The following is a 27,340-nucleotide window of genomic DNA, read 5'->3' as shown; positions in this document are numbered from 1 at the left end:
CAGCCAGTTGGGTTCTCTTCCAATTTAGCTCTGTTTGGTGTCTCCAGAGACTTACTCCAGGGCTTACCACAGTGCCTGGCACATAGTAGGCACTTAATAGATGTCTATTAGATTGGATTTGGATATTTGGCCTGGTGGGAGGCAGGGAGGAAAGTTGTTTCTTGATCCAGGTAGTAGAATTTGGAAAACTAAGCTCAGGGAATTTATTGACTCATTGATCCAGAGGGAAGAGGTGGTGTGTGTGTGCATGCGTGTGTGCGTGTGTGTGTATGTGTATATGAATTCTTGTAAGCAAAAATATTTGAGGTGCAGAAGGCCTGGTCTCTGGAGCTTGAACAGCAATGTTCAGAACTGAATAATCTCTTTGTGAGACTTATCCTAGGGTGGCTAGGTGACGCAGTGAATGGAGCACTGGCCCTGGAGTCAGGAGGACCTGAGTTCAGATCTGGCCTCAGACACTTAACACAAAAACTAGCTGTGTGACCTTGGGCAAGTCACTTAACCCCAACTGCCCTCCAAAAAAAAAAAGAGAGAGACTTATCCTAAATTGTACATAGGAAGACTTTTGTTATCAATGCTATATCCGAAGCAAAGAAGAGCAGTAGATAGCCTGTCAAGACGTGGAGTCAGAAAGATTTGAGTGGAGTCTTGCCTTACTTATTGTGGTTTCAGCGATATAGGGAACTCATAAAAGATGGAAGTAATTTCTTCTACTGATGAAAGTCTGGTACATTCTCTGCAACCTTTTAGTCATTTGGAATTGTTTGGAGCACTGAGAGGATCAGTGATTTACCTAGGGTTACACAGCCAGTATGTGTCAAAGGCAGATCTTAAACCATGTTCAGTCTGCAACGCCTCTTCTCTAGCCGCTGTACCTCTCTCCCTCTCTCCCTCTCTCCCTCTCTCCCTCCCTCCCTCCCTCTCTCTCTCTCTCTCTCTCTCTCTCTCTCTCTCTCTCTCTCTCTCTCACTGTCACAGAAAATGATGTGATTGTCCATGAAGTGCTATAAAATACCCACTATTATTTTTTTTTTTTAAGCAATCGGGGTTAAGTAACTTGCTCAAGGTTACACAGCCAGTTATTTCTGGGTGTGGTGCTGAGTGTCTGAGCCCGGGATTCGATCTCCAGGTCGTCCCAACACTGGAGCCGGTACTCTTACTCGCTGAGCCACCTGGTCGCCCCTACCCACTATTATTTTGAAGTGTAACAATTATCTGTACATAATTTTCATCCTGATCAGTCTTCATATCTACAAAAACAAACAAACAAAAAGCTTCTGTGTATTCTAGACAATCAAGTTGGGCATGTAGCATTACTGATGCTGTAGTGGCAAGAAGGAATGCAGGCAGGGGAACTGGAGGACTAGAAACTTTTTCCAAGGCCATAGATCACAAGTGAGGGGGTGGAAAAAATGAGATTGGGTTCTTGTAAATGGTTTCTTTGGTTCCTTGTAAACGAATGTCATTTGCTGTTTTTGTTGTTGTTTATTAGTTTCAGTTGAGTCTGATTCTCCATGACTCTCATTTGGGGTTTTCTTGGCAAAGATACTGGAGTGGTTTGCCATTTCTTTTTCCAGCTCACTTTACAGATGAGGAAACTGAGGCAAACAGAGTTAAGTGACTTGCTTAAGATGATACAGCTAGAAAGGACTTGAGGTCAGATTTGAACTCAGACCTCCCAAACTCCAGGCCCAGCACTCTATCCACTATCCAAATGTCATTTACATGGAATCAAAGAACTGTGAATTTCAAATTAGGTGTTAGGGCATCCAAGACTCAGGGTCTAAAAATTACAGTGCCACAATTTAGTATTGACTTATAGGTTTACATTTTTTGACATAATACATACATACATAATACACACAAATACACACACTATACACACATATAATTCACTGAATTTTTCACTTATAAATTGCTTTGTAATTCTTTTTGTTGTCATCTATTCATTAATTTCATGAGAAGTGGCATGAAGCACATTGTCTCAGAAATGTATGATTAATAGTAATTCATTGTTGATGGAGCTGTGAGCATTCTGGTGAGCAATTTGGAACTATGCCCAACGGGCTTCAAAAATGTGCATACCTTTTGACCCAACAATACCACTTCTAGGGCTTTATCCCAAAGAGAGCATAAAAAGGGGAAAAGGACCCACATGTACAAAAATGTTTATAGTAGCTCTTTTTGTGGTGGCCAAGAACTGGAAATCCAGGGTATGCCCTTCAATTGGGGAATGGCTAAACAAATTGTGTATGTGAATGTAATGGAATACTATTGTGCTATAAGAAATGATGAACAGGCAGATTTCAGAGAAACCTGGAAAGACTTATATGAACTGATGCTAAGTGAGGGGAGCAGAACCAAGAGAACACTGTATACAGTAACAGCCACAATGTGTGAGGACTGATTTTGATAGACTTAACCTTTCTCAGCAATACAAGAACCTAAAACAATTCCAAAGAACACATAATGGAAAATGTCAGTCACATCTAGAAAAAGAACTATGGAGTTGGAATGCAGAACGAAGCAGACTATTTCCTTATTTGTTTTGTTTCATTTTGTTTTTTTCTTTCTCATGGTTTTTCCCATTCATTATAATTCTTCTATTGCAACATGACTAATGTGAACATGTATTTACTAGGAAAAATAAAAAGAAATGTATGATCAGCAAATAAGATGGACTGGTCATATAGTCTGGGCAATGGATGACATTATGGATGGCCCCAGGGCTGTTCTGGTACCTACCAAATATTAAAACTCTAGTAAAGGAAGGCCATTAGCACACTGGGAAGCTCCTCTATGGAAGACTTAAGGGAGAAGGACATGGATGGAACTAGACAGGATGAGGTGTGTGGATATGTTACAGTGTATACTTTAAGAGAATATTGATAGCCTAGGAAATCATGCCTCCACTTCAGCATTGGCATTCACTTTGTGAGATAAACTATTTTTGCTAGCCCTGTTTTCCCTGTCACATGGAAAAATTAAGGGAAGTGCTCTAGTCTTAGAGCAAATCACTGGCAGAATTAGAATAACTCAGATTCTGAAAACTCACTGTCTTGGGTTCAATCAACTGAAAAGAGAAAGCCATGAGAGGAACTGAAATGAATCTCAGCAGATGATTTTCTGGCAAACTGGGCAAAATGTCACTTATCTCCCCTTCTGATTCTTGGTCCCAGAGTGCCCTGTTCTCTAGACTGTACTGAAACCCACTTTGACATTCTTTGGGTCTATGAAATAAGAGTGGGTATGCATGGGTACAGTGGCTATGCTGGGGGGGTAGCCACGAAAATTGGAGCTCACATTTATGCAAAGCTTTGCAATTCACTCACAGGCTTATCCCCATTTTAAATGCCTCCAGTGCCTTTCACTTGGTTCATTACTCCTTTCTCCACACCCAGAAACGTAGGCTCCAGTCCCAAAAACTTTATTTTTTTAAAAATACACAGACCAAAGGATCTCTCTAAACCTCTTCCAGGGCTGTGATCTTTTGAAAGGACTTGGATTTCTTTCCAAAATGGCTTCTCTGTAGGCTGCAGTAGCCAAATGGATTTTCCAGATGTCCACCTGGCCATGTTAGAAGGGCCTCTGACCAAGGAACTTTCAAAAACAGATTTAAAAACAACTTTCTCCCACGTTACTTTTAACTCATCAGACTAATTTCTCCTATGTCTGAGGTTATGAATTCTCCTATTCTATAGCTAATGGTGACTTCTGCAGAAACTTTGAATGCCAAATTAGGTTTTTTTTTTACTGTGAATGAATAAAATCTAATGTATTGCTTTGTATTCAGTAGGTATGAGATCTTCTTAAATATAGTTTCAGATTCAGATTCAGAAAAATACAATTTCAGATTAGAAGAAATGACATGAATTAGTGTATGGGTGACTCGGGACAACTATTTTACCTGTCCAGTCAGTCCATCAGTCACCAAGCATTTATGAAATTCCTACTATATACCAGGCACTGTATTAAGCATGAGAATTCAAAGAAAGACCCAAAATAAAAACAACCATCCTTGCTTTCAAGGAACTCACAGTCTAACGTGGAGACAGCTTGCAAACATATATGTACAAATAAAATTTAGACAGGATAAATTAGAGATTATTAGCCGAGGGAAGGTACTAGCATTAAAAGGGATAAGGAAAGGCTTCTTACTGATGGTAGGATTTTGTTGTTTGTCCTTAGCTTTTGAAGTTGAACAAAGATATCACCAGTAATGTCTTGACTTGTGTGTGAATAGGATTTAAATGAGGCAGAGTTGCACAAAGTCATCGTCCTCACTTTTTCTTCCAGAGTCATTGAAATCTAGTGGCAGGACAAAAGTCAAGATGACTGGCAGCAGCCCAGGAGGCAATGTAACCTTGGCATCTTCAATGTCTGACCAAACTCTAGGTACTCCATAGTGCCTGTTTTACCCATGAAATGGCTATGGAATTTTTGCTGGGGCTGAGCAAACTCTAAGCTCTCCGTAGTACCCATTTTACCCATCTTCATGACTGTGGAATTTTAGCTGGGGCTTGAAGGAAGCCAGGGTGGCCAGGAGGTGAAGATGATGAGATAGAATATTATAGATATGAAGGACAGCCAGTGAGAATGCATGGAGCTGGAGTGTTCGGTGGGAGAAACAGCAAGGAGATCAGTGTCCCTGGATCACAGAGTCTTCAGAGTAAGGTATAAGAAGACTAGAAAGGTAGAAAGGGGCCAGATTATGAAGGAGGGTTTTATATTTGGATCCTGAAAGTGACAGGGAGCCACAGGAGTTTATTGAATAGGGTGAGGTGGGGGTGACATGGTCAGACCTATGCTTTAGAAAAATCAATTTTACAGCTGAGTGGAGGATATACTCTAGCAGGAAAGACTGAGGCAGGGAGACCAACAAATAGGCTATTGCAATAATATAGGCATGAAGTGATGAGAGCCTGTATTGGGTGGTTGCAATGTCATAGGAGAGAAGGAGACATATATAAGAAAATTTCAAGATAAAATTAATAACACTTGGCAGCTGATTGGGAGTGGAGGGGGGCAGTGGAAGAGAGTGAGGAGTTGAAGATGATGCCTAGATTGTGAGCCTGGGTGGTTGGAAGGATGCCCATCAATTGGGAAATGGCTGAACAAGCTGTGGTACCCTGGACAATAATAGGGAAATTAGGAAAAAAGGGCTTGAGGTTGGGATGGGGAGGAAGATTATGACTTCAGTTTTGGACATGTCTATGGGGAATCTGACTTGAAGTATTCAATAGACAATAGGAAATGAGACTCTAGAGATTAGAAGAGAGGTTAGGACTGACTAAGCATATGTGGAAATTGTCAACATGGAGATGATAAATGGATTCATGGAAGCTGATGAGATCCCCAAGGGAAATAGTATGTAGGGAGAGGAGAGGAGGGCCCAGGGCAGAGCCTTAGGGGACATCCATGGCCATGACCACCAAAGGGGACTGAGAAGGAACAGTCTCACAGGTACCAATAAAAGGGATGGTTAGCTCCTCAGCAAACCAAAAGATCTCCAATGAGGACTGACAGGCCATTTTTAAAAATAGACAAAAATAAGAAACATCCAAAAACTAGAAGTCAGCATCACAGATGGGGAAAATAATATGACTGGTTACAAAGTCAGAAGCATCATAGGTGTGGTAGACAATATGATTGGCTAGAAATTGGGAATGCAGAGTTAGCAACAAACCTTCCTTCTATCCTGTTGCTAGGAAATTCTAAATGATTTAGTCCACCTGCAAGAATAACTAATGGTATATAGATAATAGATTTCCTGTAATTGTACAAGGACAGCTAATAATATAGAGACAACAGATTCCTTTTAATTAAAGTGATTTGTAGGGAAAGTGAACTTTTAAACAACCCAGAGAGGAAGGCAACTTCTGAACCTAGAAACTTTTGAACTTAATTCAAAGATAAAGAAACATGACTTGTGCAGTTATACAAAATGTCGGCAGTGATACAGAACAGACGCAATTACAAAATAGAATCAATTTTGATTTTTTTCAGAATCTTGGTTTCACTTTCCAAATCTCTAAAATGAGGCCATTGAATTATATGATGTCCAAAACTCCTTCCAATGTTAATAGTCAATTCACTAAGCATTTATTAAGCTTCTATTATATGCAAGGGGTTTTACAAAGCAGCTGTACAATCCAAAGACACTAAAAACAGTCCCTGCTCTTAAGGAGCATATATACCACTGGGGACACAACATTTTCATAGGTAAATAAGTGCCATGAGAAGGGAAAGAGCATTGGCAACCAGGTATGAAATGACCCAATAGAACCTCAGCTACTTCTTGTTATTGAACAGCATCAGAGGCACATTCTGCTTTGAAGGAGGCTTGACTTTTTTTCACAACTTGCCCGTCTCATACGCCATTGACTTCTTGGGGAGAATTTACATCTCTAAGATCTACTTTTAATATGTCTTACACAGCATGCACCATGGAATAGTCCAATGCATATTGGACATTCAGAAACCTTCTTTCACCAAAGTCTAGTTCGATCCTAGTATTCTTTGTCTCTTTACCCCCCAAATATCCAAGTATAAGGCAACTCCTAAGCTGTACAGCCTCTGGGGGCATTTACCTTAAATGCCCATTATCCTATGATAACCCTGGTGGACCAAATATTGTTAGTCATGTGCTGGGCTATAGAACTTGTTTCAATTGCATATATCTTTGTGAGTGGATTCCAGGTGATTCTGTCCCTTTTTCCCCTTCCTCCCCCAATGTACTATTTGGAAAACCTCCCTTCCCTGCCTCCTCCATTCTATATTATAAAGGAAGAGGGATAAATTAATAATGACTATGAATCACCCAAATAAACAACATTGGGTATTTGTTGGACATAGAGTACTATTATTTAGGGACACATAGAAATTAAGACATAAAGTTTATATTGTCATTGAGGAGGCAAGACTAACAACAGATAATTCAAGATAGCATTTAAATAACTGCTAAATTGTGTATAGAATAAAAATTGTGGGAAAGGGGAGATAAATGATGTCTAGAGAAGGCAGGAAAAATACAGGCCTAAATTATTACAGGGAAAGTGAAATCAGGGTGCCTAAATAAATAGTTAACTGACATGGATTCCGGTTGAAAAGTCTTTTAAACCAAGGAAACAAATATTTATTCTTTGTAAAGCAAATCTTTAGCCCATGGTTTCTGCATCTGGGACAAAAAAGATGTTGTTTGGTAATGAGTTTATATATTTGCTTGTGAATTAATATGTGTAGTGCCAGGGTATGGTTTTGGGTGAGTAGTGCTGTATTTGTGGCGTTAGAAAGTCTATGCTTGTATGTTAAAGCTCATGGGATGAATGCTTTCATTTAAACTAGGAGAGGTTGGGAGGAGGGAGAAAGAGAGGGAAAATTCAGTTTGATTCAATGCAATAAAAATGTGTTAATATTTGAAAGTAGAGCATCTGGAAGGTCTCAGTTCCTTTCCACTCCCATGGAGTTGGTTACACTTGAAATAGAATGTTGGAGTTGAAAGAGAACTTAGTGAGTTTCCCACCTAATGTAAAGATTCCTTTTATAATATCCTTGATGGATAGGGTACCATCTAGCCTCTGCTCAAATGTTTCCAGGGATGGGAAATTCACTATCTCAAATGGAATTTCCTTTCATTCTTGTGAGAAAGTTTTTCCTTATATAGAGCTAAAACTTACCTTCCTGGGTTTTAACCCAATGCCAGAGTTACATTGAAGAAGTCAAATCCTACCTGTACCCAACAGTTCTTTAAACATTTAACAACCCTTGAGTCTCTTCCCACCAAAGTATTTTATTCTCCAGGCTAAACATCACCAGTTTCTTTATTCCTCATTTGACATGATTTCTAAAACCTATGACATTTTAGTCATCATCCTCTGGACATTTTCCAGCTTCTTAATATCCCTCTTAAAGTGAGGTGCCCAAAACAGAACTCAGTATTTCTGATGTAGTCTGATTGGTGCAGAATACAGAATACAGTGGGTCTATTACTCTCCATGGATGAGGGCTATTGTGAGGCTAGAACCGAAGGGAATTTTGGGATGATTTAGTCTGATTCTCTCATTTTGTAGATGAGGGAAATGAAGCCCAGCTTAAGACGTTTGCCCAATGGTTGGGGAAGGAGAGTGTAGATGGGATTCATAGGTAAATCCTTTAAATCAAAAGTCCACTACCATACCACCTATCGGAGGTTTGGCTATATGATTTCTTCTAAAGCTAAATCTTATGATTGATTCTCTAATCTGGAACAGGACCCTCCAGGTGCTCTTCTTTCAAATATTAAGAAATTTTGATTGAATTGAATTGAACTGTATTTTCCCTTTCTCCCTCCTCTCAATCCTTTCTAGTATCAAGGAAAGCATTCCTCACATGAACTTTAAGTGTACAAGCAGTGAATCTCTCAAACATCTTGAATGCATAAAGCTGGACAAACAATAACAACAAGCTTTTTGCCCTCCAAGACTTTTGGGACACCATGTATTTCTAGTAATGCAATTGGAAATTTCAATAACTTTCTTGGAGAAGGGGGAGAGCATCTTTATCACTTTGTTGGCTTATATTGTATTTTAGGTTCACTTACTAAAAACACACTTAAAGAAAGAGATGCAATGTTTTATTGATGCTTTTATATCGCAATAATTTCTTATCCCTACCTTCCGCTGAACCCTTTCTTATGAAGAAGAGAGGTGTTGGTGTTACTGAGTCAGGTCTGACTTTTCATGACCCCATTCAGGATTTTCTTGGCAAAGATACTGTAGTGGTTTAACATTTACTTCTCCAGCTCATTTTACAGATGAGGAAATTGGGGCAAACAAGATTAAGTGACTTGTCCAGGGTCACACAAATGGTAAGTATCCGAGGCCAGATTTGAACTCAGGAATGTGAGTATTCCTGATACTGGGCCCAGCACTCTATCCACTGTACCACCTAGCTGCTCCTTAAAAAGAGAAATGATTAAGCAAAAATATCCAATATAGAAATCTTGTCTGGCAATGTATATAATGTTCTGTCCAAGCAGTCTCCCACTTTTCCTTCAAAAAGGAGGAGGTGTATTCCGAGTCTTTTACACTTGAAACACCTAAACAATTGCAATGCCTTGCAATTTGATCTCCTTCCCTCAAGTATCTCCCCACTGCTGTCCATCCTCCACTCAGCTGTCAAATTGATCTTTCTGAAGCATAGGTCTGACCATGTTACCCCCAGCTCATCCCATTCAATAAATTCCTGTGGCTCCCCATCACTTCCAGGACCCAAATATAAAATCTTCCATTTAGCTGCTAAAACCCTTCCTAACCTGGCCCGTTTTTACCTTTCGGGTCTTAACATTATACTCTGAGACTTGATCCAGTGACACTGGTCTCCTTGCTGTTCCTTCCACAGGATACTCTGTCTTCCGACTCTATGCAATTTCACTGGCCGTCTCTCATATCTGGAATGCTTTTCCTCTTCCTCTTTGCCTTCTGGCCACCTTGGCTTCTTTTATGTGCCACCTAAAACCTTACCTTTACAAGAAGTTTTTTTCTGATCCCCTTTACACTAATTCCTTGCCTTGGTTGATCACTTCCAATTTAGCCTTCATGTATTTTGTTTGTGCATAAATGTGTGCTCCTCTATTAGACTGTGAATTCCTTGTGAGATCAGGGACTGTTTCGTTGTTGTTTGTTTTGTTTTGTCTTGTCTTTGTATCCCCAGTGTTTAGCCCAGTCTTTGGAAAATAGTAGATGCTTAATAAATCGTGTTAATGATTTGATTTGGCTTGACTTTTTCAGGAACTAATACTAAGCCATGTCTCTCACCCTTGGTACTTGTACAGGTGACTTTTTGGAACTAAAAGCAGAACTTTATATTTACTGCTGTTAAATTTCAACTTACTTGATTGGAGTCAGTATTCCAGCCTATGAGACCTTTTCGAATCTTAATTTTTCTATTTAACATATTAACTAGGCCCCCAGCTCTGTGTTATCCACAAATGTGATAAGAGTGAATTATGGCTTCCTCCAGGGCTGGTAAAAACTGTTAGCCCTGAGCCAAAACAAAGTCTCTGCCTCCTTTCTTCTTTCTCCAGATATCTGAATTCCCTGCATCTGCGGGGCCTACTTTAAGTACTGTGTCCTCTGGGAAGCCTTCTCTATCATCTCCAGCCCACAGAGTAATCTCTAACTTTTATACTCCTCATTGCCACTGATTCACTGCTTTGTATTGTGACCTTGCCACCCCAATGAGACTCTAAACTCCTTAAGGGCTGAGGTTAGATTTTCTCCATCTCGCTCTTCTATGTTATGCCTAGCAAAGTGCCTTGCCCACATAGGAAACACTAGGTAAATCTATACCTAGAGAGAGGTACGTTTATAGTTAAGGCATAGTAGAAAATGGGTGAGAAGTCTTAGACAGAATTTGGGGAAACTCCTGATGGACCACACTCATAGGCAGGGAATCAGTTGTCCGAGGACCCCCCCTCCCCACCTTTTTCGCAATCTATAGTCTCTTCAGTACCCTCCTAGCAAGAACTTTTGTTTTGATTCATGCCTAGAGCTGAGCATCAGCAGAGAGGGGGTGGGTGTCCATGATTGGAATACCAGATGATCTTGGTCCCAAGCAGGGGTGTCCAACTGCATTTTTGTACTTGCAGAGCAACTTTCCTTTCAGACTGGGAGCCCCTCATTCCTCCGGACCTTTGCTGTTCCCGGAGCGCTGGAGCTTAGCTCAGCAGGAGCAGCACAAATGGGGTGTGCCCCCACCCTGCCCCCACAGCAGCAGTCCGTCCAGCCTCTCCAGCTGGCTGAGCCCATCCTAACAGCTCCCTCCAGCCATTGGTCCATCCAGGGAGGAGGCGGGACCGGGGGCCCTATAATATTCAGGCTTAGCGTTCAGTAGGGGAGGGAGTAGCCGGTTGACTGACTCATTCTGTGGCTCCCGTCCCCCGAGGAGAAGTCAAAACACAAACAGGCTTCAAGAGCTTGCAGAGTCAGCCCAGCGGGGCCACAGCGCACAAGCCCAGGCAAGAGCTGCCCTCTCAGCTCTGCTAGATAGCATGAAGGGCCCCAGCCTCCTCCAGACACTTTGGAGACTCTTGTTCTCCCTGTCTGTGGTCTTGGCTGCCTCTGGTGAGTTGGACTGCTCTCTTCTACCCTTCCCTCTGTAGTCTGAAATGTTGTGAACTTCTGGACAGTTTGGAGACTCTCAAGGAAAGCAGTAGCTACTGGGGGAGTCGGGGGTGGGATGAGGGTGGGGCACTTTGCTGTCGATCTTCTCTTATCCCAGCTGCTTTTTAGCTAGGGCTGTGCCCCTCTTCGCCTCCCTTCACCATCATATCTTATCCAGACAGGACAGAGGGGTTTACGCGGTGCAGTGGCCCTGGCTTTTCTTTCCTAGTCTGATTTTTTTTTTCTAATGAGAAGTGATGTGCCATGTATGGTCCTTTCCAATTTATATTTCTCAAGAGTGATTCAGACTGTGTATATTTCAGCTCTACCCCAGGGTTTTCCATCTCCCCCATCCAGAACTTAGGACAGAGATGGGTCTGTTGTGATGTGGGCGCAGTCAAGCAGGGCATGATCCAGGGACTTGGCAGAGCAAGGGGTGAAACCCAGGGTGAGGGAGGGGGGATCCCGAGCTGGGACTCTAGAAAAAGAGTGAGCTCCTGGATGAGAACATGGCTCAGAGGAAGCTCATATTCTGATTTACTTCCTGGGTGATCTTGGGAGCCCCTCTCTCTTTTCAGAGCCTCATCGGCCTCCACTACAAAAAGGGTAGGGAGTTGTCTGGTCCCAGCACTGCTGAGCGGAGTTAGAAGGTGTGAGTGAGGCTCCTTTTCCTCCTCTTTTTTGTGGCGCTCCATGTATGGTTGTACTCAGATGACTGAGAGAGGTCGGTCCACTGTTTGGGAAAGGTGTGCTTGGGGAGGTGAGGAATTGGAGAGCTGGAGGAATTGGAGAGCTGGAGGAGGAAGGGGAAAAGGGAGACAGGAGTTCCAATCATTAGCCTAGCTATTGCTTTCTGAGTGAAATGGTGGTGGGATAACTAGAGATAATGTAATAAGGGCTCTAAAATTTGCAATGTATTTTACATACACTTTCTCATTTGATCCTATTGTCAGGAGAGTGCTGTTTATCACTCCCATTTTACAGATGAGGGACCCGAGTCTGAGAAATTATGACTGGCCAGGTATGCCTGCCACATAGCTAGTAAATGACCAAGGCAGGAATCAAACCCAGGACTTCCTAACTCCAAAACTCTATCCAATAGGCCCAGTTGCTTCCCAGTGAGACAGGAGGGAGCTAAGTCTGGCTTCAGGCCAATCTTGTCTTAAGTCATGGGAAGGTCTCACGCTTTAGTCTGGTCCCCAGGGCCTGACGAATAGTAGCATAAGGGAAACACTGGATGTTCCAATACTTGTGAACAATTTCTTAGGAAGGATTTGAGTTGGGGGAAGGGGAGGGGAGGAAGTACTGGAATGAAATTCTTATTCTTCTCTGGTAGTCCTCCAATGAAGGTTAACATCTGAATTTAGGAGCTCTTGGTCCTAGCACCAATTCTCCTCTGATTAATTTAGGATGAATATTGACCCTGAAAAATAAAACAGGAAGTCATGAACCTCTGTGACCTTGAGTTAAATATTTAAAATATGTTTATAGATTCAAGACCCAGAAAGAAACCTTAGAGATCATCTAATCCAATTTTCTCGTTTTTTAAACATGGTGTATAGAAATGAATTGACTTGCCCAAGGTCATGCAGCTAGTTAGTGAGGTTTCATTGCCACTCAAAAGAGGAGAGATGAAAAATCCAGACCAAGATGTGATTCTTTCTCATAGTTTCGTAGGTCAGGAGAAAGACCCCCTGCTATTAAATGCCCCTCTAACTCTTTGCTAGAAAAGGCAAGAACCTTTAGTTCTTCTGCCTGGAAGAAAGAAGCCAGATCAAATGCATTCTTTAAAATTTCCTTCTCAGCTAAATGGCTCAGGTGTACTAGAAATCTTTCTCTTTCACTTTCATTACCTTACTAGTAAATGCCTTTGCCCTGGGGCTAAGGTATTTGAGGAGTGCTTGGGATTGGGTTGGCCACACTGCCTTGGTATAAACAGTAAGTCTCTCTTTGACCACCCTACTAGTCTCTTTATAGTCTAGCCCATCTGCCACAGACTCAACCCTCTGGAGGGTCAGGGAATGGGATTAACCTGCTATTTAAAGAACAATGACTAATAGCTTGTTAAGAGTTGACTTAAGCTCAATGCCCTCAAAGTTGGAGCTGGCAAAGTTCTATTTCTGTCCCTCCAGGGACAGGCACTCTTTCTGGGACCCTTGAAAATATGGAAGATCCCACCAGCCTTGAATGGAGTGAATTTGGAAACTGGGCTTGAAAAATTGTAGAATATTAGAGCTAGAAGGGTCCTTAAAAATAATCTAGTCCAAATTGTTCCTTTTATAGCTGAGGAAACTCAGATCTAGAGAGAAGAGCCTGGTCCAAGTCATTTAGCAAATTGAGGTTTCTTATTGCTAAGTCACTGTTTTGAATCCATCTCCAACCTGAAATTTGTCCCTCTTCCCTAGAAGCAGCCTGTGTGAGTGGCCTCAAAGCAATACTTTATGAGTCTATAACATGTTAAAAAGCAGTTATCAGGTAACTTTTTACCTGGTACACACCTTGAGTTATTAACTTGTAGGTGCAGAGCAAAAGGGAAGACTGGCAATAATAGTCTGGGCTATTGGGAATCCCAGTGTACGGGAAATATATTTCATGGAGGATCTTGTTTCAAAACCACTGCTCAGGAAGTTGTCTCTAACAGCCAATTTTCATTCCAGGTGAAGATTGTGATCCCAGCCTTTGTCTGAATGGAGGTACCTGCCTGAATGGAAGTGAGAGCTCTACTTTCTACTGTCTCTGTCCTGAAGGATTCACTGGGCAGAACTGCAATGAGACTGAGCAAGGTATCTGGCAGGAGTTGATTGAGTTTTTCCTGAATTTAGACCCAGGTTTGGAGAATCCTAGAGGGTAGTACTGGCATACTACCATTAGACCGTCAGCTCCTTGAGGGCATAGGCTGTCTTTTGTCTCTTTATATCCCTAATGCATAGTGCCTGCACATAGTAGGTACTTAATGAATGTAGATTGATAGATTTTGGGCCAGGCTTACTATCTAAGTGGTGAAAACCAGTTGGGGAGGAGGGGAGGTACCAGTGTAACCTCTGCTTTTTGTAGCTGCTTCATTGAATGATCAAAGTCCTTCCTTCAAGTCCTGTTAACATAAATCCTGCTGACTTCATCTATGTCCCAACCAGGCCTTTTCCTAACGGGCTGGGGGGTGCTGTTAGTCATATTTTCTGGGCCAGGTTCTGAGGTACTTGAGGTGGATAGGATCTTCTCAGGAGAAGCGTGCTTTTATTTCTATTATTTATTCAGGCTTCTGACTGTCCCCAGATCCCACCTAATCATTGGGTCTCTCCTGGTTTCTCTTTTAGGGCCTTGTACCCCTAATCCCTGCCAAAACAATGGCCAGTGCCGAGTGGTGACTGAGTCCCGTCGAGGAGATGTCTTTGCACAGTATGTCTGTGACTGCCCTGAAGAATATGAGGGCTCTCATTGCCAGAGAGCAAGCAGGTCCAGTAAGTACCATTAGGGTTGTTGTTAGGGGAGTGGGAAGGAACAAAGGGTATCCCTATATTTTGGATAATGATGCTGATCCCCGCACAGGGTGAATTCTAGGATCTCCCTTCCAGGGGGATGGTTAGATTTAACCAGAGGCTGGTAGCAACAGAGAGAGGGGTCATGGTAACAAGTTTTTTTTTATAAAGTACTTACTACATTCCAGGCACTATGCTAAGCCCTGGGGAATCAAAGAAAGGCAAAAACAGGCTTTGCCCTCAAGCAGCTTCCAGTCTAATGGGGGAGACAACATGTGAACAGCTATATACAGTTAAAAGTTAAATTAGAGGTAATCTCTGAGGGAAGGTGCGAGTATTAGGGGTGGGGTGGGGTAGAATTTGGGCTGAGTCTTGAAAGAATCTAGGGAAACTAGGACACAGAGAAGAGATGGGGAAGCAGTTACAGTGACACTGTTCAGATATTTTAAAGGCTTTCCCTGGACCTGGTTAGTTTACCCATACTTTGGGAGGCTTAGTGGTTGAGTTTCTTTATTTAACCAGGTTTCCCACTCAATTAAATCTTTTCTCTTTGAGGTTACTTTCCCATAGGCTTGTTCCCTCTCTCTAGGCAGCAGGCCAATTCCTGTACCTAGGTGAGTTGCCGTGGAGACACATGAGGTCATTGGAAGCTCCACATAGGTCTCTTCTAGAAAGAAATGAGGTTGATGTAGCCCAAGGCCAAAGCATTAGGATTAGGGTTAATTCTCTTAGACTTTTCCACTGGAGGTAGGAATGAAAACAAATGCTAAATCTTGCTGGGTCCAAGGGGACCATAAATCAAAGTTCCAGGCTTGGGACCCAAAGTAGGAAGTTGTGACATCCTTGTCATGGGAACATGATAAGGGGAGAAGAAGACTGGGGAAAGCAGGCTGAAATTAGATTTTCTAGATATTTTATCTGTATGAATTCATCACATGTTTATATGCCTTTTCCCATCTTTTTTTTTTTTTAAAGCAATTGGAGTTAAGTAACTTGCTCAAGGTTACATGGCCAGTTATTTCTGGGTGTGGTGCTAAGTATCTGAGCCCAGATTCGATCCCAGGTCATCCCAACTCTGGGGCCGGTGCTCTTACTCACTGCGCCACCTGGCTGCCCCTAAGCAATTGGGGTTAAGTAACTTGCTCAAGGTTACACGGCCAGGTGTTTCTGGGTGGGTGCTAAGTGTCTGAGCCTGGATTCGATCCCAGGTCATCCCAACTCTGGGGCCGGTGCTCTTACTCACTGTGCTACCTGGATGCCCCTCCTTTTCCCATCTTTGATAGTGTTGGGATATATAATAGTCCTGTCTTTGACTATGGTTAGACCCTGCTGATGAGAACAGTTATCTCCATTGCCTTCTCTCCCACCTTGGTAAAAATATTCCCACTTTAAAATCTTACAACCTTAGTCTAGGGATTTCTTCTCCCTGACTTCAGAGCTGGATAGTTGAGACCTGTCCTAGAGATCACATAAAGCCTGGAATATACCTTGTATTCCTTTCTTTGTGGAAGTTGGAGAGATACCTCTAGCCTTCAGTGGACCAGTATCTCCTCAGCATCTCCAAGGGAAGAAATCCTCTTCAGTAAATTGAATATATAGAAAAAGCAATCTGGAAAACTCCACTTTCCTTCCTATGGGGAGAAGGTAGGAGTGGAGCATTGATCAGGAGCTGAGACTTCTCTAGTCTGACTTGGTGCAAGATCCAGGACAGTCCTAGAAACTTTTACAGAAACATATATTTTTTTTTTTTTGCCAGAGGCTATTTACTGCGGTCAAGAAGGGGCCCTAGATTCAGAAACCTGGGTTCAAATCTTGCTTCTGCTACTTGCTGCCCATGTGACCTGGATTTGGAGAACTGGGTTCAAATATTACCCCTGCTATTTATTGGTCACGTGACCTTGGGCAAGTCACAACCTCTGACCCTGAATTGTAAAATAAGTGACTTAGACTAAATGACCTCTATGGTCCCACCGTCTCTAAATCCTGTGATTCTATTCGGGATGTCAGTTTGTAGACAAGGTAGGAGACTGGCTTCTGAGTACCATTGTCTCCTCCCCTGAGGAAGATGTGACAGCAGAGGTTCCTCTGCTGGGAGTACCTGGCAGTGTATCCCTATTCATGAAAATCCCTATTCATTCCCGAGGTCTCTCTGGGGACTTCCCAGAGGAAGTGGTTTTGGACAAAGCATTTAGAGATGGAGGACAGAGAGCTGGCTGCACAGGCAGTGACTTGTAAGGCCCCCAAGAGGTTCCTCAGCAGCCCTCCTTCCTCCTTACCATCCCTCCTTTTACTGTTGTGTATTTTTGGGGTTAGGCTAATGCATGAAGGCATGTACAGTTGTGTTCCTCTGGGGCCTTTGTGAAAACTCTAGGAATTCTTTTACAACTACTAGGAAGGCAAAAATGGTGCCATGGAAAGAATATTAGATTTGGAAGCAGAGTTTGTGTGTTCAAATCTTAGCTCTGATATTTATGACTTCTGTGACATTGGGCAAGTCCTTCATGCCATTGGAGCCCCAGTTCCTCGTACAGAAAATAAGGGAGTTGGGCTAAGTAGCCTCTTGTGAGGCTTCTGGTTCTAAATCTATAATCCTATGAACCACAAACATCCAGGCTTTAATTAAGCAACAGTTTAGGGTACAATGAGGTGTATATTTAAGGTGGTGTCTTTTAAAAACATACGAATTTTTAATTCCAAGAGATATTCTGTCTCAGAGCTCTTTTCCCACTTAAAAGTGATGAAGCAGTTCCAAGGCACTGTAGATCTAGGATATGGGAGGCCTAGAAGTTTATTTTGGGAATCTATGTTCCTACGTTAGCTTGGAATCTATCTCACCTTTGGGGGTATAGAACATAGAATATTCTGTTAGTATCCTTCCCAATGTTGATTCAATTTGTTCTAATCTAGGTGGGGCCTACTAGAGGGTTGAAAGCGAACAAAACTGCTGTCATGGCCCCTTTTAATGGAAAATGAAAATTGTAAATTTTTTTTTGAAATATTTAATATTACATGTTCATGGACATCTAATGAACCTAAACCCTCTTTTTGTCAAAGCTCCCAGTTATCAATCAGGTTAAAGTTGGGTTCTCATAATATAGGAAAGCCAATAGATTGGGCTCCAGAAGTGTGTTTCTAATAAGTGAAGGGGGCAGCTAGGTAGTGCAGTGGATAAAGTTCTGGGCCTAGAAACAGGAAGACTCTTTTTCCTGAGTTCAAATCCAGCCTCAGACACTTATTAGCTGTGTGACCCTGGGCAAGTCACTTTACCCTATTTACCTCAGTTTCTTCATCTATAAAATGAGCTGGAGAAGGAAATGGCAAACCTCCAGTATCTCTGCCAAGACAACTCCAAACGCGGTCACAAAGAGTCAGACCCATCTGAAATGATGGAACAACAAACCAGTGGAGAAGGACTCCTCTCTGGTAGGAAGTAGAGCTGAGTCAATTGTGTTCTCTTCCCCCAACCCATCTATTCCTAAGCAGCGAATGAGTGCAACGCACAGCCTTGCAAGAACGGTGGCACCTGCTTTGACCAGGAAGAAGGCTACATCTGCAAGTGTCCTTTCCCGTTCATGGGAAAGTCTTGCCAGTCCCGTAAGTGCTTGGCTGGCATTGATCTCTTTTGTCCAAGTTATTTTTCCTGTCCTACGGTCTTAAACCCTTCTTTATCCTGAAGGAAGAATTAGGTGGGCATCTGTGAGCCTGGGGCCTAGAAAGGAGTCTAAATTCAGCTAGAATAGGGATGTGGGGTTTGGGTGAGGGTGAATAAACTGAGCTAAAATCATAAGTATCTTCTTTTTCTCAATATTTTTCCTCTTTTTTGCCTTCACAGCCCCCTGCCCATTCTTTTCCTATTATTATGCTTCCCTGTTGGAATGCCTTCTCCTCAGCTCTCCTGACCAGTCTGTCCTTCACCTCAGATTTCTACTACCTCCTCAAGGCCTCAAGGAGGCCACATCTAATTAGTTCCACCCAACACTGATCGGTTAGACCATTTATTTGGTGTCCTGTTCCTGTGTCTAAATTAACTTGCACTATTTTATATGTTTTATATTAATTTACATATATGTGTGTGTATATATTGTCATCTCCTTTGATTATACTATATATTCTTTGAGAGTAGGTCAGGGAAAATGTTTCATGTTCCTGGTACGTTGTCCCATTCAGCTCCTTAGTGTTGACTGTTTGTTTTTTTCTCACCCCAGCTTGTAACATGCCTCTGGGCATGGAGGGAGGTGCCATTGCTGATTACCAGATTTCAGCCTCATCTGTACACTACAGCTTTCTGGGGATGCAGCGTTGGGGGCCAGAGTTGGCCCGGCTCAATGCTAAAGGGATTGTCAATGCCTGGACTGCCAGCAATTATGACAAGAATCCCTGGATACAGGTACTGGGGAGTACCAGGGGCTCCTGGGTAGTCATTAGTCATTAGCTCCTGGACATGGGGGCCCATTGCCAGGGTTGAGGGAAAGGAATGTGGGGGTTACACTCATGAGTCAACATGATAAAAGTAGAAGTCAGGAGTTTTTTGTCAACCCTCCCTGCACATTTAGGGGACTATTAATAGAGGTTTCTTGCCTTGGGAGTCTAAGCCAGGAGTTGCCTATTTTCTACAAGTTAGGGGAGGTATCTGCATAAGGCACTTAAGAAACATTTATTAAGCATCTAATGTGAACAAGCACTGGGCCTAGAGCTGGTGATATATGAATGAAATAGGACCTAGTGCATACTTTCAAGGATCTTGCAGTCTAATCTGGTGGAGGGGGAAGACTTGGAATAAGATGTATTTATGAAGAACTTCGATACTAGGCAGAATGTAGGTAAAAGAGAGATCCAAAATGTACTTCTAGAAATAGGAGGAAGAAGAGATTTGGGGGGTGTGTATACTTGATGGAATCAGAGAGGACTTCCCAGAGGATGTAACACCTGAGTTTAGCTTTGAAAAAAAAAAAAGGAAGGAGTTTAGCAGGAGAGAAGAGTCCATTCCAGGTCTAGAACATTAAGAGCAAAGGTGTTAATATGAGAGAATTCTGGGCAACAATGGGGATGGCAGATAGCTCAGTTTGACCAAAATATAGAATATATCAGAGAGAATAATGTGAAATAAGGCAGAAAATGTAGGTTGGGGCCAGATTGTGGAGGGCCTAAACTTTTTATTTTATTTGGTAAGCAATAGGGAGCCACTGGAAGCTGTGTGTGTGTGTGTGTGTGTGTGTGTGTGTGTGTGTAGAGGAATAACGTGTAATGAACAAGTAATGTGGAAGATGAATTGGAGAAGGGATAGGTTGGAATTGGAAAGAACAGTCCAAGGGAAAAGGGATTACAGTCTGAATTACAGTAGTGGGAACAAAAGGAAGGAACAGATTGCAAAGCACTGGAACTAGGTAGGATGGCTATGCTTTGGCAGCTGATGGGATGTGGGGGATGAGGGAGAGGAAGGAGTCTGAAGTTTTTTTAACTTGAGTCCCGGGACCATGGTAGTGCAGTCAATGCAAATGGAGACATGAAGAGGAGCAAGAGGTTTTCAAAGAAGAGGGGGAAGGGTGCTTAGTCCAATTTTGGGCCTGTTGAATTTGCTTTGTCCGTATAACCATGTTGATAAAACCAGAGCCAATTCAACAGTGGCTCATGTGATGCTGGAGGGCTGGAGAGAGGTCAGTACCGAAGACAGGCACCTTTACAGGGGTGGTACCTGAGCCCAAAGCAGCGGATTAGATTACTGAGTATTGAAAAGAGGACCAAAGATAGAACTTTGGGAGACATTCATGTCTGAGAAATGGGCTGAAGATGAGGGCCCAGTAAAGGAGAGCGACAAGAGGGGAATTAGAGACATAGGAATTTAACCATGACAAATGCAGTGTCATGGAATCCAAGAAAGGAAGGCATCTCAAGGAGGGGTGGAAAACAATGTGAAATACTATGATGACGTAAAGGAGGGTAAAGACTTAAATATCATTGACTTTGGTGATAAGAAGGTGACTAGTGACCTTGGAGTACTTTCTGTACAGTGTTGAGAGGGGGCCAGATCAGAAGGGATCGAGGAAGGGGTGGATCAGGAGGAAGCAGTGGCTGCTGATGTGGACTGGTTTTTCTTGAAGTTCTGTAGTGAAAGGGAGGAGAATCACGGGGTCATGGCTTAAGAGAGCAGCAGGGCTGAAGAAAAGGGTGTTTTGTTTTGTCTTATTTAGGCTGACTATATGGGAAGAAGTTGGTGGAGAGGAAGAGATAAAAGATGAATGAAATAGGGGCAACTGATAAAACCAGATTGTTGAAATTATTGGAAGGACTAGGATCAAGAATAAGTCATTTTTAACTATTTTAAATATCCAGATTGACTACAAATGACTTAGGAAAGAAGATGCTATCTGTATCCAGAGAAAGAACTGATAAATAGAAGTATGTATAGAATGATTTTACATACACACACACACACACATTTGTGTCTAAAGGTAGCCATCTTTAGGGTGGGGCAGGGAAAGGAAGAAAAAAGGAAAAAAAAAAGAAATGTACACAATAACGTTAATATATTTAAAACAGTGAGTTGTATGTAATAGATTGGTGATCATCTTTTTTTTATCATACTATGTTATGGAAATGCTTGTTTTATTCCATGAATTAAAAATAAAAATAATTTCACAAAAAGAAGGCAAAAGGATAGCCACCTCATCCTGAGATTAGAGGGAAGGAGAAGAGGTTGTATGAGATACAGAGAGGTGTTGGGGTTAGTGTTATATTTGATTAACCAAACATGCAAGCACTTACTGTGTTAAAGGCATTATTCTATGCCCTAGTTATACAAAGACAAAAATGAAACAATGCCTTCTTTCTAATAGCTCACATGCTACCGGGGGACATAACTGCTTTACAGATGAGTAAATATAAGATATTTTGAAGAGGGAGAGCACTAGCTTGGGAAAACAGGGGAATCTTCATGGTAGAGATGACTGAGGTAGAGAAGGATTCTGAGAGGAAGAGATCCGTATGGGATATTTTCTAGGCTGCAGGGACAGCATGTGCAAAATGCACAGAGATGGAAGATGGAATGGCTTGCAATTCAGTATGACTGGGACATAGCATGTGTAAGAGTGTCAAATGAAATAATATTGGAAAGTAAGTGGGAGCCCAAATTGTGGAGGACCCTAAAAACTGTCTTTATCTTTTATCCTAGAGGCAGTAGGGACTCACAGAAGGCTTTTTGGGTTGAAGAGTGACATGATCAGACCTGTTGTAGCTTAGGAAGATTATGGCCTTAATATTCTCAGTTAAGTAGCAGACAGTACCATCTGCTCAGAGTAAAGAGTGATGGTGGTAGATTGGGGGGCCAGAGGGCTAAGATGAAGATTTGGAACTCCATGATGGACAGTGTGAGAGTCACTAAAAGATTTCTAAAAGGACTGTGGTATCTGTTAGAGACTGATTGAGGCAAGATAGCAAATGTTTTCATAATTTCTTCTGTTGTTGTTTAGGAGTAGAATAAAAGAGGTAGATTTTAGGAATTACTCAGTGTTTAGGGTTAGCAGAGTGGAGATGGTGGGGAATTCAAGTGTGGAGGAGAATGTATGATTAACCTGGTTGACAGTAAGAGGGGGAAATGAGGCCAAAAAGGGCTTGATTAATTGTCAAAGTCAGTCAGAACCCTGATTCCAATGTAATTTGATGATTCAGTTCAACACATAAAAATCGACACATTGGTTACCCTCTTTGTGTAGAGAACTATGCTTGGCTCTGGGAGAGAGAAAGTTCAGAATGTGCAGCTCCTGCCTTTGTAAAGTTTATAGTCTGGTTGAGCTTTTGAAAGCTATACTTTTATGTAACTATAAGACGAACTAATAAAAAACTGGATTTGAGAGGGACAGAAAAGTGCCTCTGCATGGTACTGGAGTCTGGTGGATGAAGAAAGATCCTGATAGACTTGGACCATTCAGAGGGCTTTGTGGAGGATATGACATCTGAGTTGAGCTTTAAAAGATGAATAGAAAGACATGATAAGTAGGGGAAGGGGGCTATTCAGGGAACATTGAGCAAAATATGGAGGTGGGAATGAGAAAACTGTATCCAGGGGATATAATTATGACTGAGTTATAGGATAAGTGGGGGGAAATGGTATGAGATGTGGCTTGAAATATGGTGGTACCATATTGTGGAGGGTCTTGAAGTCATGCAAGAGTTTGAACTTGACTTGTTACCTAGTACTAGGGAATAACTGAAGATTTTTGAGCAGAAGGACATGACTAGATCTATGAATACCGAAAATTAGTCTGTCAGTGGTAAGAAGAATGGCTAAGGGTGGAATCAAGGAGGCCTATTAGGAAGTTTTTACAGTGCTCTATGAGCTGCTAGGTAGCACAGTGGATATAACACCAGGCTTGGCATCAGGAAGACTCATCTTCATGAGTTCAAATCCAGTCTCAGACACTTACTAGCTGTGTGACCCTGGGCAAGTAACTTCCTCTGCCTCAGTTTCTTCATCTGTAAAATGAGCTGGAGAAAGAAATGGCAAACTACTCTAGTATCTTTGCCAGGGAAACCCCAAAGGCGATCACAAAGAATTAGACGTGACTGAGTAACAATAGCAGTGGATAGTAATGAAAGCCCATAGGAGGGTGGTGATAATATGAATGGAGAGGAAAGTACAGGTGGAAGAAATATTTTAAAGGTAGACTCACCAGGACTTGGTAACTGATTGGATATGGGAAGTCTAGGAAACAGGAGAACCAAATCTAACACTAAAATTACATTAGTAGGAGATGGATTAATGTCTATGCCACCAGCAGAAATAGTAAAGTCAGAAGAAGAAGTAACTTTAGGAAGAAAAATAATAAGCCTTGCTTTAGACTTGTTGAGCTTCAGGAATTGTTTGGGTATTTAGGGGGAGATATACAGAAGTGGTTAGAATGGTGGGTCTAGTACTTGAAAGGAAAGTCAAGGGCTAGAGATATCGAAGGTGTGTGCATAAATATGATAGCTAAAGTTGGAAGAGGGAATGAGATTAACAAGAGAGACAAGAGGGCCAAGGACTATATCTTGGAGAATTTCCTACTTTCAAGGGTCAGGAACAGGAGCTATTTAATGAAAGGAAGTAATTGGAGAAATATAGGAAGGATCAGGAAAGTGTAGCTCTGGGGTCTGAAACTAGATTGCAAGGAATAAAGAAGAGAGTAGGTGCTGATGGAGTTTGAGGCCTTGTATGTAGAGAAGTTTTTTTTAAGTTTAGAAGCAAAGGGAGGGAAAGATAGGATTGCATCTGGATAGAGTGAAGGGTTAAAGGAAGACTATTTTAGGCATAGGGATATCTGAAAATGTTTGTAGGCAGATGACTAAGAACCAGTGGAGAGGCAGAGATTGACACATGTATAACCTCTATCAGATTGCTTGCTGTCTTGGGGAGGGAGAAAAATTTGGAACTCAAAATCTTAGAAAACAAAATGTTGAAAACTATCTTTACATATAATTGGAAAAATAAAATACTATTTACAGAAAAAGAAAGAAAATGCATGAGAGAAAAGGAAACCATCACTAGAATAAAGATCTTAGAGGAGGGGTGGCTAGGTGGCGCAGTGAGTAAAGCGCTGGCCGGAGTCAGGAGGACCCGAGTTCGGTTCTGGCCCCAGACACTTAATACCCACACAAAAAAACTAGCTGTGTAACCTTGGGCAAGTTACTTAACCCCAATTGCCCTGCAAAAAGCAAAAAAAAAATTGGAAAAAAAGATCTTAGAGGAGGTGTGGGGGGGATAAGATCAAAGCCATTGCAGACAGGAGGGAAAGAAGAAAGAATGGGTAATGATGCTGAGAAGATTTGAGAGGGCTCTCATCCCAGTGTCCTCATTGAAATAGGATGGTAAGTTGTCTGCACATGGAGTACAGTTTGGGGTTGAGGATAGAGGTAAAGATTTGGAAAAATTGCTTTGGAGATTGAGCTAGGAAGGCAATTAGAGTCCCATAGGGAGGGCCCCACTGAGGTTATACCATAAATCTGTAGTGGGTAAAACTAGTTCAGTATCATGATCTTTTGCTTAGCAACGCTCAGTATTCTGGAAATAGGAGCAGAGAGTTTACACAATGGAGGTTATCCAGGGTTGAGTTTGAGAGTGACAGGTTGGGGGTAGGGTGTGGGGGTGGTGGTGAGGCATTCCAGGGAAGTGGTTAGTGAATCATCAAAATGATAGGCCACTGGAATAAGGCTGAATATGGAGGCATGTGAAGCCAGAATTAGGGAGAGATTAAGAGAAAAAGGATGAGTCAATGGACCAGTGGTCAAGGTGAGGACACAAAGCAAGTTTATTGTGAGTTAATAGGAGTGGAGGGATAGGAGATTGTGTTTGGGGTGAGGGAGAAGGGTTTAAAGAGTTCATACTCTTGAATTTGCACCAGTTTCAAGTGATACTGAGATCCAAGGTGTGAACCATCCTTGTGAATGTTTGAGATAGAGCAGAGATGGAGCTTAGCTCAAGAAACTATGAGTTCTAGTGTTAGAATGATCATCAATGTGAGTGTTAGTCTAAGAGGATGATAAGAGAGGAATGGGGTGTAGACTTTAAGCTATGTACTGAATTCACTGAAGAATGTGTGTCCTAGAGATCTGTAGAGGTAACCAGCTTGGGGTTGATCCTGCAAGGCATTTAGGGACAAGTGTCCAGAGACCTGGGAAGGGGTCTATAGGGAACAGGCTTTAAAGAGTAACTTTACATGGAGAGCCTGATAAAATCTTGCAACTAAGGTTTCTATGAGGTGGGGTTGGGTGGAAGGTGGGGAAAGTAGAGTTTGGAGGCCAAAATCTGAGGGATCTGGCTCTGCTGGGGTAGTTAACCTGATTTGTATGTATCTGCTAATGGAAGAGCTTGGTTGTATTATTGCCTAGCTTAGTTGGGATCCCCTTGCAGCAGAGGATAGCATGAAATGACAGTATGACAGGAAAAATAGGGTCTTGGTCAATAAGGTCCTTCATTGAAAACTCCCCCGGAACTCAGAATACCTTGCTCTGTCCTCAGGTGAACCTTTTGCGGAAGATGAGAATAACAGGCATCATGACACAGGGTGCCAGCCGGACAGGCAGTTCTGAATATCTGCGGACCTTCAAAGTGGCATATAGTGATGATGGACACATCTTTGAGTTCATCCAGGAGCCAAACCAACTCAGGGACCAGGTAAGAGACAGGCTGGTGCTGGAAAGAGAGATGGGGAGGAAGAAGGACATGTTAGATTGAGGGGTGGTGATCATTAGCTATGGGAGCAGCACACAGGACTTCAAAATGAAGGTGATGGTTTGGGGGACCACACTGATGAGGCATAAGCAACCCCTGAAGGAGGAGGCAGATGTAAGGTAAATGGGTGTCTAAGGTGCCAGTCAGTAGGGGGAGTATGGGACTCAAATGCTTTTTAGGGTACATCTTTAAGATGGTGCCTGTTCTATTCCCCCAGAAACTACTTTGAAAATATTTTCTACATATATTTTATTTCCTTCCAATAGAGTATAAGCTTCTTGAGGACAGGGACTGTTTGACTTTTGTAATTGTATCCCCAGCACTTAGAACAATGCCTGGCACATAGACATGATTACTTAATAGCATTTGGGAAGGCTCAGAAATAGTTGTGGCTGACTCTGAAATGTATATTTGAACTCTGTTTGCAAACAGGGAATGAGCATCTAAGGTGCCAGAACTGATGAAATGACTGAGGGTTTTGTGTGTGTGTGCGTGTCTGTGTGTGTGTGTGTGTGTGTGTGTGTGTGTGATGTGAAAATGTCCATTTTTCAGGAAAAATGAGGAAAAACTGCTTGGGAGATCCAGAAATGTGCAAAGAGCGTGAGAATGAATAGTAGTATCAGGACTGTTGTGGGGTCTGGACCTTAGGTGTAATTCACAACCAACTGGCTCCATCAAGTTTCTCTCTTAGGAACAGTTCTGTTCTTCTTGCCCCACTCATTTCGTTCCCATCACGCCAGGTCTTTGTGGGGAACATAGACAACAGTGGCCAGAAGACCAACATTTTTGATCCACCCCTGGTGACCCAGTTTGTGAGGATTGCGCCTGTTGTCTGCCGAAGGGCCTGTACCCTCCGCTTTGAGCTTTTTGGTTGTGAAGTGGAAGGTGAGTCACTGGGGGTAGGGAAGTGGGAAGGGGAAAAGCAAAATGTGTTGTTAGGTTACTTCCTTTTTCCCCTAGCTAAGTAGCGCTAAAAGAATTAGAGAAAGTGTGGTGGCTAGGTGGGGCAATGAATAGAGAGCACCAGCCCTGGAGTCAGGAGGACCTGAATTCAAATCTGGCCTCAGACACTTAACACAAAAACTAGCTGTGTGACCTTGGGCAAGTCACTTAACCCCAACTGCCCTCCAAAAAAAAAAAAAGAATTAGAGGGAGGTCTTTAGCCTACTACTAAGATCCTCTATATGAACAGTTTATAGAAAGACATGAACAAGAAATGCACTGGAAAATAAAGCATGGGCAGTTGCTGTTTGCATCATTGGAGGAAGTACTGTGAGAGCATTGATCCACTGGCATTGATTTCTAAGTAGAATTTGTCTGGGTCAGGCAAAGACTTTGGATGACAGGCATGGGCACGGTGGTCCCCAACTCTTAGGACTACCAGTAGAATAGGCAGCTAGTGGATAGGACACTGGATCCAGAGTCAGGAAGACCTGAGTTAAAAATCTGATATCAGTGACCCTGGGTAAGTCACTTAACCTCTTCCTGCCTCAGTTTCCATATATGTAAAAATGGGAATT

The 27,340-nt window shown here is 42.3% G+C and overlaps 1 protein-coding gene across 3 annotated transcripts; it reads left to right on the top strand.

Moving 5' to 3' along the window:
* The first annotated feature begins 10,853 nt into the window (after window positions 1–10,853).
* Window positions 10,854–26,803, top strand: MFGE8 (milk fat globule EGF and factor V/VIII domain containing). Of its 3 annotated transcripts, none has more exons than XM_069098567.1 (7): window positions 10,854–11,102; window positions 13,799–13,924; window positions 14,456–14,599; window positions 18,101–18,211; window positions 18,823–19,004; window positions 25,608–25,763; window positions 26,561–26,803. In XM_069098567.1, exons 1-7 carry the CDS (start codon window positions 11,030–11,032, stop codon window positions 26,786–26,788), a joined length of 1,020 nt encoding a protein of 339 aa, XP_068954668.1. In that variant the 5' UTR covers window positions 10,854–11,029; the 3' UTR covers window positions 26,789–26,803. The 3 variants fall into 3 exon arrangements, with proteins under 3 accessions (XP_068954668.1, XP_068954667.1, XP_068954669.1); XM_069098566.1 differs by having other exon boundaries at window positions 18,098–18,211; XM_069098568.1 differs by lacking the exon at window positions 18,101–18,211.
* The last annotated feature ends 537 nt before the right edge of the window (window positions 26,804–27,340 follow it).

This window comes from Petaurus breviceps, unplaced genomic scaffold, assembly GCF_028583685.1.
Source record: "Petaurus breviceps papuanus isolate PSGF00001 unplaced genomic scaffold, PetGlider_PUasm1.0 37, whole genome shotgun sequence".
Lineage (NCBI taxonomy): Eukaryota > Metazoa > Chordata > Mammalia > Diprotodontia > Petauridae > Petaurus > Petaurus breviceps.
Note: the sequence above shows the minus strand (reverse complement) of the source record. Positions and strands in the feature narration are given on the sequence as shown.